The 14016-nt window shown below is 39.0% G+C and overlaps 1 protein-coding gene across 4 annotated transcripts in view; it reads left to right on the top strand.

Moving 5' to 3' along the window:
* SMG1 (SMG1 nonsense mediated mRNA decay associated PI3K related kinase) overlaps positions 1 to 14016 on the top strand; it is a 96944-nt gene that overhangs the window by 55297 nt on the left and 27631 nt on the right. For all 4 annotated transcript variants that reach the window (XM_029219728.1, XM_029219727.1, XM_029219730.1 and 1 more), the window contains 11 exons: positions 174 to 294; positions 3472 to 3720; positions 4050 to 4334; positions 5484 to 5628; positions 6093 to 6231; positions 7146 to 7376; positions 7486 to 7663; positions 8326 to 8487; positions 9265 to 9482; positions 9784 to 9938; positions 11580 to 11802. In XM_029219728.1, the coding sequence (XP_029075561.1) occupies positions 174 to 294; positions 3472 to 3720; positions 4050 to 4334; positions 5484 to 5628; positions 6093 to 6231; positions 7146 to 7376; positions 7486 to 7663; positions 8326 to 8487; positions 9265 to 9482; positions 9784 to 9938; positions 11580 to 11802 (2106 nt within the window). The remainder of the gene's footprint in view (positions 1 to 173; positions 295 to 3471; positions 3721 to 4049; positions 4335 to 5483; positions 5629 to 6092; positions 6232 to 7145; positions 7377 to 7485; positions 7664 to 8325; positions 8488 to 9264; positions 9483 to 9783; positions 9939 to 11579; positions 11803 to 14016) is intronic.

The raw sequence follows: 14016 nt of genomic DNA, 5'->3' as shown, positions 1-14016 counted from the left end.
TTTCTTTTGGCAAAACATAGGTTTTTCTCTTTAGCGTGTTGTTTTCTCTTATAATTAGAAGATACAGTGAAGAAAGGGGAGCGTTTAAATCTGGAGTAGATCTGAAGTAGCTGACCTGTGGGGTCATATAAGGAGCCTGTTTACATTAAGTAGTTTTGGTTTTTCTCTGGCAGGACTGTCTTATCCCACTCTTCAGTGAAGCTTTGCGTTCATGTAAACAGCATGATGTCAGGCCGTGGATGCAGGCATTAAGATATACCATGTACCAGAGTCATTTGTTGGAGAAAATAAAAGGTAATTCGCTTTTTTAAAAAAATGGCTTTGTTGAGATATAATTACACATTTTGAGTGTATAGTTCATGATTTTTGACATTTCTTCACCTGTGTAGCCACCGATTCAGTCAAGATATAGCATACTTATCTCACCCCCAGAGGTTTCCTTATGCTTCTTGCCAGTCATTTCTCCCATCTGTCCTGTCTTGGGCAACTGCTGATTTGCTTCCAATCAGTATAGATTAGACTCATCTTTACTAAAGTTTTTTTTATAAATGGTACAGTATGCTCTGTGTCTAGCTTCTCTTGCTCAGCATTTTATTTTTTAAGGTTCCCTGTGTTCCATGTGTCAGTAGTGCCATCCTTCCTATAGTTGAGTAGTATCCATTGTATGAATATACATCGTATGAATATACATTGTATGAATATACCACAGTTTGTTTATCTGTTGATCCTTTGATGGATATTTGAATTGTTTTCAAATTTGGGCTATTATGTCTAAAGCTGCTGTGAAATTCATGTACAGGTCTTTGGGTGGATATATATTTGCCTTTCTCTTAAGTAAATGCCTAGGATTGGAATTGTTGGGTCATATGGTTTAACTTTTGAAGTAGCTCGGCAGTTTCTTATAAAGTGATTGTACATTTTACACTCCTTCTGACATCTACATACTTGCTATAGTGGTTCTTTAATTTTAGTCACTGGAGTGAATACAGTAGTATCTCATTGTGGTTTTATTTGTATTTTCCTGATGATTAATGATATTGAGCATCTTTTCATTTGAATAGTGGCCATTGTATATCTTATAAGTGTTCAACTCTTAGCCATTTTTAATGAAGTCATAAGACTTAAATATTCTGGATTCAAATTCTTTGTCAGATACAATGTACCGTGAATGTTTTAAATGCTTCAATTGAATAGTTAGAGAATTAGTATTTGTATCAATATTCATAAGTCTCATATTTAAGAAAGAAATGTCATATTAAAGGGATATTAGCAATTTCCTTTTCACTCTAATACAGAAAAGTTGCCAGAATTCTGTAGAATTAGTCAAAAATGTGGTCGCTAGGGTTACCGAATAAATTTGAGTATTAAATTTTAAGTAAGCCAATGCTGGGATATGGACTTGTAGTGCAGGGTGATTACTGGCAACTGTGACTCACTTGGACCCTCAGTGCCAGATAGACCTGGGTTTGGATCTTTAGCCCAACACTTGCAAATCGAGGGACCTTAGGGCAAGTCATTAAACTTCTGAGTCGCTTTGCTTTTCAGTTATGGGGATTGCCCCACTCATGAGATTCTTGTAAGGATTATAGGAAATGAGACAAGGTATATAAAAGCCCTAGCACAGAGCATGGCATATAATAGGAATACAAATATCATCTCCTTTCCCATCCTTCCCATATTGAATAAGTTTTAAAACTGAGAAGAAAAAGTCAGTAACCCAGTAGTTACATTTGGAGACAGAACCTCACTCCTCCTTATTTTTCTTTCTTTATTCAGCAAGTGTTTGTCAAAATATGTGCTTTGTGCCAGGTACTTTGCTGTAAGTTGGGATGTAATGGTGAACAAGACAAGCCTTTTTTCTGCATCCCTAGGACCAAAGAGATTCTGGAGTCTAGCAGGGAAAATTGTCATCAAGCAAGGAGCAGCAATATGGTGTGCTAAATGGAAGTGCACATGCATGGTGCTTAAAATAGCACAGCAAGGGCACCGATTTAATCCTAGGAATCAGAAAGGACTTGGGGAGGAAGTAACATTTAAGCTGAGACCAAGGGGCGGGTAGAGATGAGAAAGAAGGCAGACTGGTTTAGTTAGAGAAAATATCATGTGTGAAGTCCAGCAGCAGTAGTAAAATATTCTTAGATGACTCAATTCTCAATTCTCGCCTAAGGGAGAATGGGAAGAGATGAAACTGGGTGAGATTGAGATTAGAATGCAGTGTAAGCATCAGTGCCTCTTAAGCCAGATTTCAGAGTTGGGGCTTTATTGGAAGGACAGTGGGAAGGCCTGAAAGGGAAGTTAAGTGTTCAGATTTACCTTTGTGTACGATCAGTTCAGTTGCAGATTGGAGAATGAATTAGAAGAGGCTAAGGCTGGGGGCAGAGGGACCAGTTAGGCTGAAGTCCCTGCTAAAGGCAACCAAGGTAGTAGCAGTAGGGACAGAAAAAAGCAGATGTGATATGAGGATTGAAAGTAAAGGCTAAGATGACTGCCAGGCACCTGCTTAGGTAGCCAAGTTGATCATGTGCCTTTACCTGAGAAAGAGAAAACAGAGAAGGAAGTAGCTTTGGAGGGTGGTGGAAAACGGATTCCATGTAACACAGGTTAAAGTGCCTTTGAAATACCTGAGTATAGGTGACTGGTAGGCAGGTGGGACTCAGATGTCAGGTCTGGGCTAGAGATAAAGATTCAAGAGTCATCAGCATTTGTATGGTAATGGAAGCCACAGGAGCAGATGGTATTGTCCAGGGAGAGTATGCAGAGTAGAGTAGAGAGCCTAGGACTGACCCCGAGGAACACCAATTATAATGGATGGGTAGTGGATGAGAAGGAGACTGAGAAAGATTCTTCAGAAAGGTAGGAGTAAACCAGGAGAGAATGGCATGGTAGAAGGGCAGAGGGTACTTACTCAAGAAGGGGGGATGGTCTAGCCTTACCCTCATTCCTCACCCTTTGGCTTAGGCTCTTTATACTAAAACGATTCAGAAGCTAAAAAGTTAAATTTCTTTTTTTTTTTTTTTTGCGGTGCGCGGGCCTCTCACTGCTGTGGCCTCTCCCGTTGCGGAGCATAGGCTCTGGACGCGCAGGCTCAGCGGCCATGGCCCACGGGCCCAGCCGCTCCGCGGTATGCGGGATCCTCCCGGACCGGGGTACGAACCCGTGTCCCCTGCGTCGGCAGGCAGACTCTCAACCACTGCGCCACCAGGGAAGCCCAAAAGTTAAATTTCTTATACTGAACGATTTTTACTTTTGTCTACTCCGTTGTATACATTTATTTTAACAAACATTTATTGTTTATTGTATGCCAAGCACTATGCTAGCTGTTAGGGATTTAAAGATGATGAAAAACGAATTATCTTTATTTAGGGAGGTAGTGGGGAAGGGAATAGTTGGGGAAGCAACTTTTTGGCCATGTTTCTCTGCAATCTGGGATTAGACCAGGCAAGGACTAATAAAACATTTTCTTCTCTCCAGAACAAACAATTCCAATTAGAAGCCATCTCATGGAATTAGGTCTAACAGCAGCAAAATTCGCTAGAAAACGGGGGAATGTGTCACTTGCAACAAGACTGCTGGCACAGTGTAGTGAGGTTCAGCTGGGAAAGACCACCACTGTGCAGGATTTGGTCCAGCATTTTAAAAAACTATCAACTCAAGGTCAAATGGATGAAAAATGGGGGCCTGAACTTGACATTGAAAAAACCAAATTGCTATATACAGCAGGTTAGTAAAATGAATTATGATTAATACACGACTATAATAAAAATCATGTGTGTGAATGTTACTGTGTATGGTGTAAGGCAATAATAGGAAAGTTGATTTTTTTCAACTGTTGCAGAAAATTTGGGTCCTGAAGAGTAAGTTATGTGTAATTGACTTACCTCTGCAATTTGGTGCTTTTAAAAGAGGTAATTTTGTTATTGTTTATTAAAGCAGGAAATGTTTCCAGAGATCATTGGTTATCACTGAATTTAAAATATTACTTTATCCTGAAAGAATGTCATTTGTTTGCTTCTAAGGCTTCTAAGGGCTGGTGTTTTGATTTTTTATAGGCCAGTCAACACACGCAATGGAGATGTTGAGTTCCTGCGCCATATCTTTCTGCAAGTCTGCCAAGGCTGAACATGCTGTTGCCAAGTCAATTCTCACATTGGCTAAATGGATCCAGGCAGAATGGAAGGAAATTTCAGGGCAGCTGAAACAGGTTTACAGAGCTCAGCAACAGCAGAACTTGACAGGTCTTTCTACTTTATCTAAAAACATACTCACTCTAATTGAACTACCGTCTGTTAATACAATGGAAGAAGAGTATCCTCGGATCGAGAGCGAATCTACAGGTAGGATTTGTTTGATTAGCTTTAAAATATTAATTTTAGAAGTTATTTCCCCCTATTTTAAAGTTCACAGTGTTAGGCAGGCTATAATTGGCCACAAAAACTGTCTCTGTGGAAATTTAGTATATTATGTTGCCCAGAAGTGACTAAAGCACATTTCTTTAGCATCTGATGCCACTGTGGAAGTCACTGAACTCCGCCTCCCAGGCCATACTTCCCATCTCCCCAGTTCATGGTGCTTTCATGGACCTTGATGTTTTTCCTGGCAGTAAGGTCCTGCCTGTGATATCTAAAATTCTACCTCATGCTAGGAGGAACAACAAAGTTACAGAATAGTGGCCTCTGGTCCCGTTGACTGGTGGAGCACAGAAACTACAGAAAGGTTCAAGTTTCACATCCTGACACTAGTGCTAGTAACAGAAGGGTACTCGACAAATAGGATAGTTAATTCATTCAGTGTTTGAGTGCCTGTTATGGTAGGCACCATTGTCCAGGTTTTACAGATTGGGAGATAACTAACCTTTTTGCTGAAACATGAGAATTTTGTTCATGTCATTCATTTTGTTGTTGTGAAGCCTAGAATTGTAGTTACTTACATTGGTCTTACTAAGTAATTCTAATCTATGTACTGTAGGCATCTTTATTCACAAGGGATATGTCTTGTGATCATTATAAATCTTCATATTGGCAAGTGGCACTATAGCAGGAGATTTCTTCACTTCTAAACTGGAAATAAAGATATTTACCTCATGAATCTTTGATTGAATGAAATTGTATACTCATCACCTATCTGTCATTTTTGCCAGAATGTTTAAGCTGAATCTAATTGTGAGGAAATGGCCAGTCAGATCCAAAATACAAGACATTCTAGAACACATCTGACACCTGAACTGTTCGTAAAGTTCAGTATCATGAAAGACATTGATGTGTTTTACAGGGTGATAATTTAAGCTTACTTGGGAAGCTGAGTGATTCATTTCAACATATTAGCCTTTTAGAAAAGCATAATACAAATGTGTGCTTTATCAAATTATGTACTATATAACGTTATAGAACTTATTATTTGCAGATAGTAAAATCCTAAAATGTTAATGGGAATGCCATTAGAAATTTATGAATGTGACATTGTTATTTTTTTCTCCACTACGGCAGTACATATTGGAGTTGGAGAACCTGACTTCATTTTGGGACAGTTGTATCACCTATCTTCAGTACAGGCGCCTGAAGTAGCCAAATCTTGGGCAGCGTTGGCTAGTTGGGCTTACAGGTGGGGCAGAAAGGTGGTTGACAATGCTAGGTATGTATGTTGAAATGTGTAATTTATTTAATGCATTGCAAAATAGAGATTTTTTTTTTATAAATTTATTTTATTTATTTATTTATTTTTGGCTGCATTGGGTCTTCGTTGCTGCACGTGGGCTTTCTCTGGTTGCGGTGAGCGGGCTTCTCATTGCAGTGGCTTCTCTTGTTGTGGAGCAGGGGCTCTAGGTGTGGGCTTCAGTAATTGTGGCACGTGGGCTTAGTAGTTGTGGCTCGTGGGCTCTAGAGTGCAGGCTCAGTAGTTGTGGCACACGGGCTTAGTTGCTCTGCGGCATTTGGGATCTTCCTGGACCAGGGATTGAACCCATGTCCGCTGCATTGGCAGGCGGATTCTTAACCACTGCGCCACCGGGGAAGCCCACAAACTGGAGATTTAAAATCTCTGCTGACATGGCAAAGTTTAGGTTGCTGAAATACTGATGATTTGTTTTATTTTTATAGTCAGGGAGAAGGTGTTCGTCTGCTGCCTAGAGAAAAAGCTGAAGTTCAGAATCTGCTCCCAGACACTATAACCGAAGAAGAAAAAGAGAGAATATATGGTATTCTTGGTCAGGCTGTTTGTCGGCCAGCGGGGATTCAGGCAAGGAAAACATGATACAGTGTTTGGGGGAAATAGTGTCAAGTTCACTGTTCTAAATCACATATACTTGATTAAATGTTTTGTTTCAAATGAAACTTTGATAAGATGAAAGTGAGTTAAAGTATTTTTCTAATAAGAATAGTGTGATTTCTTGAGAAATCAAGTCATTTCCTTAGGGTCCTGTTAAAAAAGGCAAAGTTTGTTTTATGTAGATTTCTCTTTTAATTGCTCTTCTGATCAGAAATTCTTAATACTGGCTTGGAAGCTTTTAAAATATGCCAGTGTCTAAGCCCTTCTCCACATATTCTGGATGGAACGTTTGTGTATGTCTTGGGGATGGGAGGGTTTATTGAAGTTTTACTAGGTGATTCTAAATATACAGCCATAGCTGAAAACCAGCTGACTAGATGGTCTGTAGCATTTACTCCCTCCCCTCTCAAAGTTCTATGAATTCTAGAATGTTATAACTATTAAGTATTTAGTTGTAGACTTTAGAAGTTTGCGTTTTATTTGCTGAGATAAAACTGTGTTGACTTAGTTCTTGCTCTAGACTTCAGCATATATCAGTGTCTGTCAAAGCTGGTGTTTAAGTACATGTGCAGTACTGTAGACAGAGTAAGGTAATTCTCTGCAGGCAGAGTATTATGTTGTAACTCTGAAGCATTTAAATTCCCCAAATCAAAATCTTTGATCTTTGCTAAATGCTTATATCCTTTATCATTAGCTACGTTAGTGAGTATATCATAAAGAGAAGCATAGTAACATTGATTTAATATGTATAACACTAAATGTGGAGTATTTTGGTCTTTCATAAATGAGAAAATGCTTGCATATATTAGGAAAATCGCGTACTTTTCTCCCTTTTTTAATTTGTGCCCAAAAATAGCAACTTTTTTTGCCCTATTTTTCTTCAGGATGAAGATATAACACTTCAGATAACAGAAAGTGAAGATAATGAGGAAGATGACATGGTTGATGTTATCTGGCGTCAGTTAATATCAAGCTGCCCATGGCTTTCAGAACTTGATGAAAGTGCAACAGAAGGAGTTATTAAAGTGTGGAGGAAAGTTGTAGATAGAATCTTCAGCCTGTACAAACTATCTTGCAGTGCATATTTTACTTTCCTTAAACTCAATGCTGGTCAGGTAGGTAGCACAGTGTTCTGTTAGGAAAGTTTATTTGAAATTTCTTTTCTCGTAGATGGAAACATTATTCTGAATTGTCTTATTTTTTCCTTTTGTTTTTCATCCTTAGATTTCTTTAGATGAAGATGACCCTCGGCTACATTTAAGTCACAGAGCAGAGCAGAGCACGGACGACGTGATTGTGATGGCCACGTTGCGATTGCTCAGATTGCTTGTGAAGCATGCTGGAGAGCTTAGGCAGTATCTGGAACATGGCTTGGAAACAACACCTACTGCGCCATGGAGAGGTGATAGTCTAAATGTTTCAGGAAAAATTATTTCTGGGTAGAAGATAATAAGACTGTTGAAAAATAAAGTTCCCTGGACTTCCCTGGAGGTCCAGTGGTTAAGACTCTGCGCTTCCACTGCAGAGGGGCATGGGTTCAATTGCTGGTCAGGGAACTAAGATCACACATGCCAAGTGGTGTGGCCAAAAAAAAAAAGTTCCTCTATGTTTACTATTTCAGTGTGTTATGAAATAGCTATATTAGTTCATAGGACACTCTGGACTGCTTGTTATACCACTTCCCTCCCACCTTTCAGAGAAATGGAAGGCTGAGAGGCGGAAGCTTTTTATATACAAAAGGAATTTTGGAGAGAGTGGTAAGAATAAGTTTCAAAAACTTTCATATACACTTTGAAAAAATTGTCTGTTTCTGCCTTCTTTTACAGGCACTCACGAAAATATATTTCTCTATAACATTTTTGAATTGCTTAGGATTTTGATTATAGCTCTGTACCCTAACTAAACTTGCAAATCAAGAACTATTGTGTATGGTTCTTTGCTATCACAGGGAGAAATTTGAGGTTCTTGGAACTAATGCTGACATATATCAAGTTTTATCCTTTTGCCTCCGCCATGTTGACTGTTTTTAATAACTTTAAAGTATTTTTCTTTCCTATCCTGAAGGAATTATTCCACAACTTTTCTCACGCTTAAACCACCCTGAAGTGTATGTGCGCCAAAGTATTTGTAACCTTCTCTGCCGTGTGGCTCAAGATTCCCCACATCTCATATTGTATCCTGCAATAGTGGGCACCATATCGCTTAGTAGTGAATCACAGGCTTCAGGTAAGGAATTTTAAAATACCGCTACTTTAAGTATAAATGAGTTTGCAAACAACGTTTGTTAGGTAAATTTTTTTGAGCTTTATGTTCCAGAGTTGATAGAGTTTGTAATTTTTCCATAACAATAATAGTAACAATAATAACACCATTTATTGAGTGAGTAACTACCATGTCTGGCAGTAGGATGTGTGCTTTACATGATATCTTCAGTCTCACAGTAACCCACCAAGGCTTGGAGAAATCTCAGGTTCACCTAGCTGAATTAACTGGCAGACAAGGATGGAAAATAAGTTCTGGACTCTGGCTGGGGGAACACTTTATTTGTTGAGACTCATTTATTATATTTTCCCCCATTTATCTTTTTTTTTTCCGGTACGCGGGGCTCTTACTGTTGTGGCCTCTCCCGTTGCGGAGCACAGGCTCCGGACGCGCAGGCTCAGCGGCCATGGCTCACAGGCCCAGCCGCTCCGCGGCATGTGGGATCTTCCCAGACCGGGGCACAAACCCGTGTCCCCTGCATCAGCAGGCGGACTCTCAACCACTGCGCCACCAGGGAAGCCCCCCCATTTATCTTTTATTAGCTTATAATATTAATAAATATAGAAGCTGAACTTGTAAAAAGGCAAAATATCCATGATCTTTGGTCAGCTTAGTGCACAGAAGGCAAAATTAGTTAAATGAGTGCTCTGGGATCAAATACATTATTGATGTTTTTCCTAACTCAACATATGCACATGGAGAAGTATCCAAATTATACCTTATTCTCCCATTTCACTTTAGGAAATAAATTTTCCTCTGCAATTCCAACTTTACTTGGCAATATTCAAGGAGAAGAATTGCTAGTTTCTGAATGTGAGGGAGGAAGTCCTCCTGCTTCTCAAGATAGCAATAAGGATGAGCCTAAAAGTGGATTGAATGAAGACCAAGCCATGATGCAGGATTGCTACAGCAAAATTGTAGATAAACTGTCCTCTGCAAACCCAACTATGGTGTTACAGGTACAAAAAAACCAACTCATATGTTTTAAAATAAATTTTTATTGTCACCACCCCCCCACCCAAAAAAACTCACCTAAAAACTAAACCCATAAAACTGTTACAGAAATATTATTCAAGGAGTAAAGCTTTTAAAATAACCAAAATTGGTTTTATAAATCTTTACTGATAGAATCACTGATCAAGGTTCTCTAATTGGTTAATGAACAAGATGCACACATTTCACTTGCAATATCCAGTGTTTGCAGAACTGTGCTGTGTGTAGATTTGTAGATGAGCATATTTGGATGTGCCGTGTGTGCAGGTTCAGATGCTCGTGGCTGAGCTGCGCAGGGTCACTGTTCTCTGGGATGAGCTCTGGTTGGGAGTTCTGTTACAGCAACACATGTATGTCCTGAGACGAATTCAGCAGCTGGAAGATGAGGTGAAGAGAGTCCAGAACAACAATACCTTACGCAAGTATGTTTTCATATACTTACACTCCAAAAACATAGCTGCCTCTTTTTTTTTTTAAATGTAAAATACATATGAAGTTTGTCATTTTAACTAATTTTAAGTGTACAATTCAGTTGCGGTAAGTACATTCACAGTGTGATGTCCAGTTCCAGAACTTATCCATCATCCCAAACAGCTCCGTACCCATTTAATAGTACTTCCCTTCTCCCCTATCCCCAGCCCCTGGTTACCACTATTTTGCTTTCTGTCTTTATGAATTTGACTATTCTGAGTACCTCGCGTGACTGGTATCATACAGTATTTGTCCTTTTGTGTCTGGTTTATTTCACTTATCATAATGTTTTGAAGGTTCATTCCATGTTGTAGCATGTATCAGAATTTCCTTCCTTTTTATTGCTAAATAACATTCCATCGTATGGATATACCACGTTTTATTTATGCACTCATCTGTCAATGGACACCTGAGTTGCTCTTGTCTTTTGGCTATTGTAAACAATGCTTCTATCACCGTACAAATATCTGTTTGAGTCCCTGCTTTTAATTGTGTGTGAGCCAGTGGATTTGCTGGGTCAGATAGTAATTCTATGTTTAACTTGTAGAGAAACTGGTAAACTGGGTTCCAGTTTCTCCATACCCTTGCCAACATTTGTTGTTTTCTGTCTTTTTGATAGTAACATCCTAATGTGTGTGAAATGGTATCTTGTGGCTTTGATTTGCATTTCTCTAATGACTAATAATGTTGAGCATATTTTCATGTGCTTATGCATTTGTATATCTCCTTTGGAGAAGTGTCTATTTGAATCCTTTGCCCATTTTTGAACTGAGTTGTTTTATTGTTGTTGAGTTTTAGGGGCTCTCTAAATATTTTGGATATTAATCCCTTATCATATGCATGATTTGCAAATATTTTACCCCTGTTTTATGCATTGTCTTTTTCACTCTCTTGAGTGAAAAAAAAAAGTCTTTTTTAAAAAAAATTTATTCCTGGCTGTTTTGGGTCTTTGCTGCACGCGGGCTTTCTCTAGTTGCAGAGAGCAGGGGCTACTCTTCGTTGCGGTACGCGGGCTTCTCATCACGGTGGCTTGTCTTGTTGCAGAGCGTGGGCTTCAGTAGTTGTGGCACGTGGGCTCAGTAGTTGTGGCACATGGGGTTAGTTGCTCTGTGGCATGTGGGATCTTCCTGGACCAGGGATCGAACCTGTGTGCCCTGCATTGGCAGGCGGATTCTTAACCACTGCGCCACCAGGGAAGTCAAAAAAGAATGTCTTTTGATGCACATGACTTTTTAGTTTTGATGTAGCCTAGTTTATCAATTTTTTCTTTTGTTTTCTTCTAAGAGTTTTAAATAAAGCCTTAGCTTTTATGTTAAGGTCTTTGATCCATTTTGACTTATTTTTTGACATTAGTAAAAGGTAAGAGTTCAGCTTCATTCTTTTGCAAAAAGATATCCAGCTTTCCCAGCACCACTTGTTGAAAAGAGAACGCGCCTCTTTTATATGCTGGATTTTTTGCAATGCTGTTTTTAGTCAGTTACCTTGCTTATATTTTATTACTTTATTTCGACTGTTCTTTGATACTGTTTATTTACACTTGACAATTAAATTGTTCCTTGTTTGTATTGAACTCTTTACGTCTTTCTGGTCAGAGAAGAGAAAATTGCAATCATGCGGGAGAAGCACACGGCTTTGATGAAACCCATTGTGTTTGCTTTGGAGCATGTGAGGAGCATCACGGCGGCCCCTGCAGAAACACCTCATGAAAAGTGGTTTCAGGATAACTACGGTGATGCAATAGAAAATGCCCTAGAAAAGCTGAAGACACCATCAAACCCTGCAAAGCCTGGAAGCAGCTGGATTCCATTTAAAGAGGTACAGAAAAATCTCAAGAAAGCTACTGAAATAGGAAATTCCCTGAGATGAAAAATTTAAGTAAGGGGACTCTTTTTACTTAGAACACAAGAGAACTTTCTAAGCCCATGCAAGGCAGCCAGTGGTCAGTTGCTTGTAAAGAATATAGAGAAAGGTGTTTTCTTCATTTTTAAGAATTTGAGGGTGAGTGGGCCTAGGGTGGCAAACTTTAATCTACTGAGGGTTCACACCAGGGAAGAATATACTGTAAGAAATTAGACAAGGAGGGAGCTGTGGCCTTGAGCTAAATACTGCCTGCCTGCTATATTCTTCTCATAAAAGATTAAGAAATTTAATCTTGGACCTATGTAGTTTTTCTTGGTGGAGTGGTATTCAGTATTTCTAACAGACAAAATATTCACACGTAACAACATCAATTTTTATACGGAATTCTTTGACAGCAATTCTGCATAGCCTGTTTGAGGGATGATTAGTGTAATTAAATACTTGAGAATCCTTATCTTTTATGTTTTGGTCCCCTTAATTCTGTATGTTCTTTGGTTTTCACATGTTTCAGCAACAGCAGCACTAGTTGGGGGAGCCTGTTTATTTATTTATTTTAAATTTATTTATTTTATTTTTGACTGTGTTGGGTCTTCGTTGCGGTGCGCAGGCTACTCATTGCAGTGGCTTCTCCTGTTGCAGAGCACGGGCTCTAGGCACGCGGGCTTCAGTAGTTGTGGCACACGGGCTTAGTTGCTCCTCAGCACGTGGGATCTCCCCTGACCAGGGCTCGAGCCCGTGTCCCCTGCATTGGCAGGAGGATTCTTAACCACTGTGCCACCAGGGGAGCCTATTTAAGCTACCTTGTAACTTTTTTTCTTATCCCTTCTTTTCCTATCCCTTTCCTATATTGCTCTTAACTGATTTTATTAACTTTAGTAATGGAAAAACTATTAAAAGATACAGTGTAGAGACAAAAAATACACCTGACTTTAACTAGTAAATGCAAAGTAGAGGAAACTAGAGGAAATGCTAAATTCAGGGTAAATGCCTTAGAAGCACAAGATAAGAGCACTAACATGAAGGATGAAGTTTATTATGTGTGGCCTAGCCAAAACTTGTTTTCTCGTGTTCCAGCAGTAGTTTCTTGCTTCTTTGTGTTCTTCTCAGTAAATCAACCAAGAAATCCAGAGGAGGAGACAAGGAGAATACTTTTTTTTTAAATTGAAGTATAGTTGATTTATAATGTGGCATTACTTTCTGATGTACAGCACAGTGACTTTTTTATATATATAGATTTACATTCTTTTTCATATTCTTTTCCATTATGGTTTATCCCAGGATATTGAATATAGTTCCCGGTGCTATACAGTAGGGCCTTGTTGTTCATCCATCTGCTGATCCCAGTCCTTCCCCCACCCCCTTCCCAGGGGGAGTACTTTTAAAAAACCCCGTGTGTGTGTGTGTGTGTGTGTGTGTGTGTGTGTGTGTGTGTGTGTGTGTGAAATAAGTCATAGAGAAAACTTTTAGAAGTCCTATGTCCCTCCATAATTATATCTCCCTTTCCACAACCACTGCTCTGAATTTTGAATTAATCATTACTTACTTAAACAGTTTTTATTGATACATTTCTAAATGGTATATTGTTTAGCTTCTCCTGTTTTTGAATTTCATATAAATGAGATTATATTGTATGTACATGCATGTGTTTACCACTTCCATAATTGATGGATCAGCATTAGGTTTTTTTTTTTTTTAATGTCATCCATATTTTGTATACAGCTGAACATTGATAGATTATGGGACAATACCACAGTTTATCCTTTGTCCTGTCAGTGGATACTTGAGGTGTTTCCAGTTGTCTTTTTCCTTTTATGAACAAATGTTGCAAAAGATTGATTTAAAAATTTTCACATGAAAGCAGAGCCCAGAGTTCATTAAATCAGGTGTAGATTATTGAGTTAGCTACAAGTAGAGATACAGCTATACATGATCCACTCCTGTGAGTTAGAAGAGATTGTGTGTTTTTCTGCATACTTAAAGTAGTCAGAGCTCTAAATTGTTACCACATTTTCAGATGGCTTCCTTAAGGGTGTGTCTACCTGACAGCCAATAGCTGGCTATATCTTTTGCTCTACTGCAAGGACTGAAGTGACTTGTTTGGGCATTGATTGGACATAGCTTAACAGTGGGGAATTTGCTATAAGCCTTGAATTTTGTGATCACAGTAGT

This window comes from Monodon monoceros, unplaced genomic scaffold, assembly GCF_005190385.1.
Source record: "Monodon monoceros isolate NGI ecotype Baffin Bay Population unplaced genomic scaffold, NGI_Narwhal_1 Super_Scaffold_13, whole genome shotgun sequence".
Lineage (NCBI taxonomy): Eukaryota > Metazoa > Chordata > Mammalia > Artiodactyla > Monodontidae > Monodon > Monodon monoceros.
Note: the sequence above shows the minus strand (reverse complement) of the source record. Positions and strands in the feature narration are given on the sequence as shown.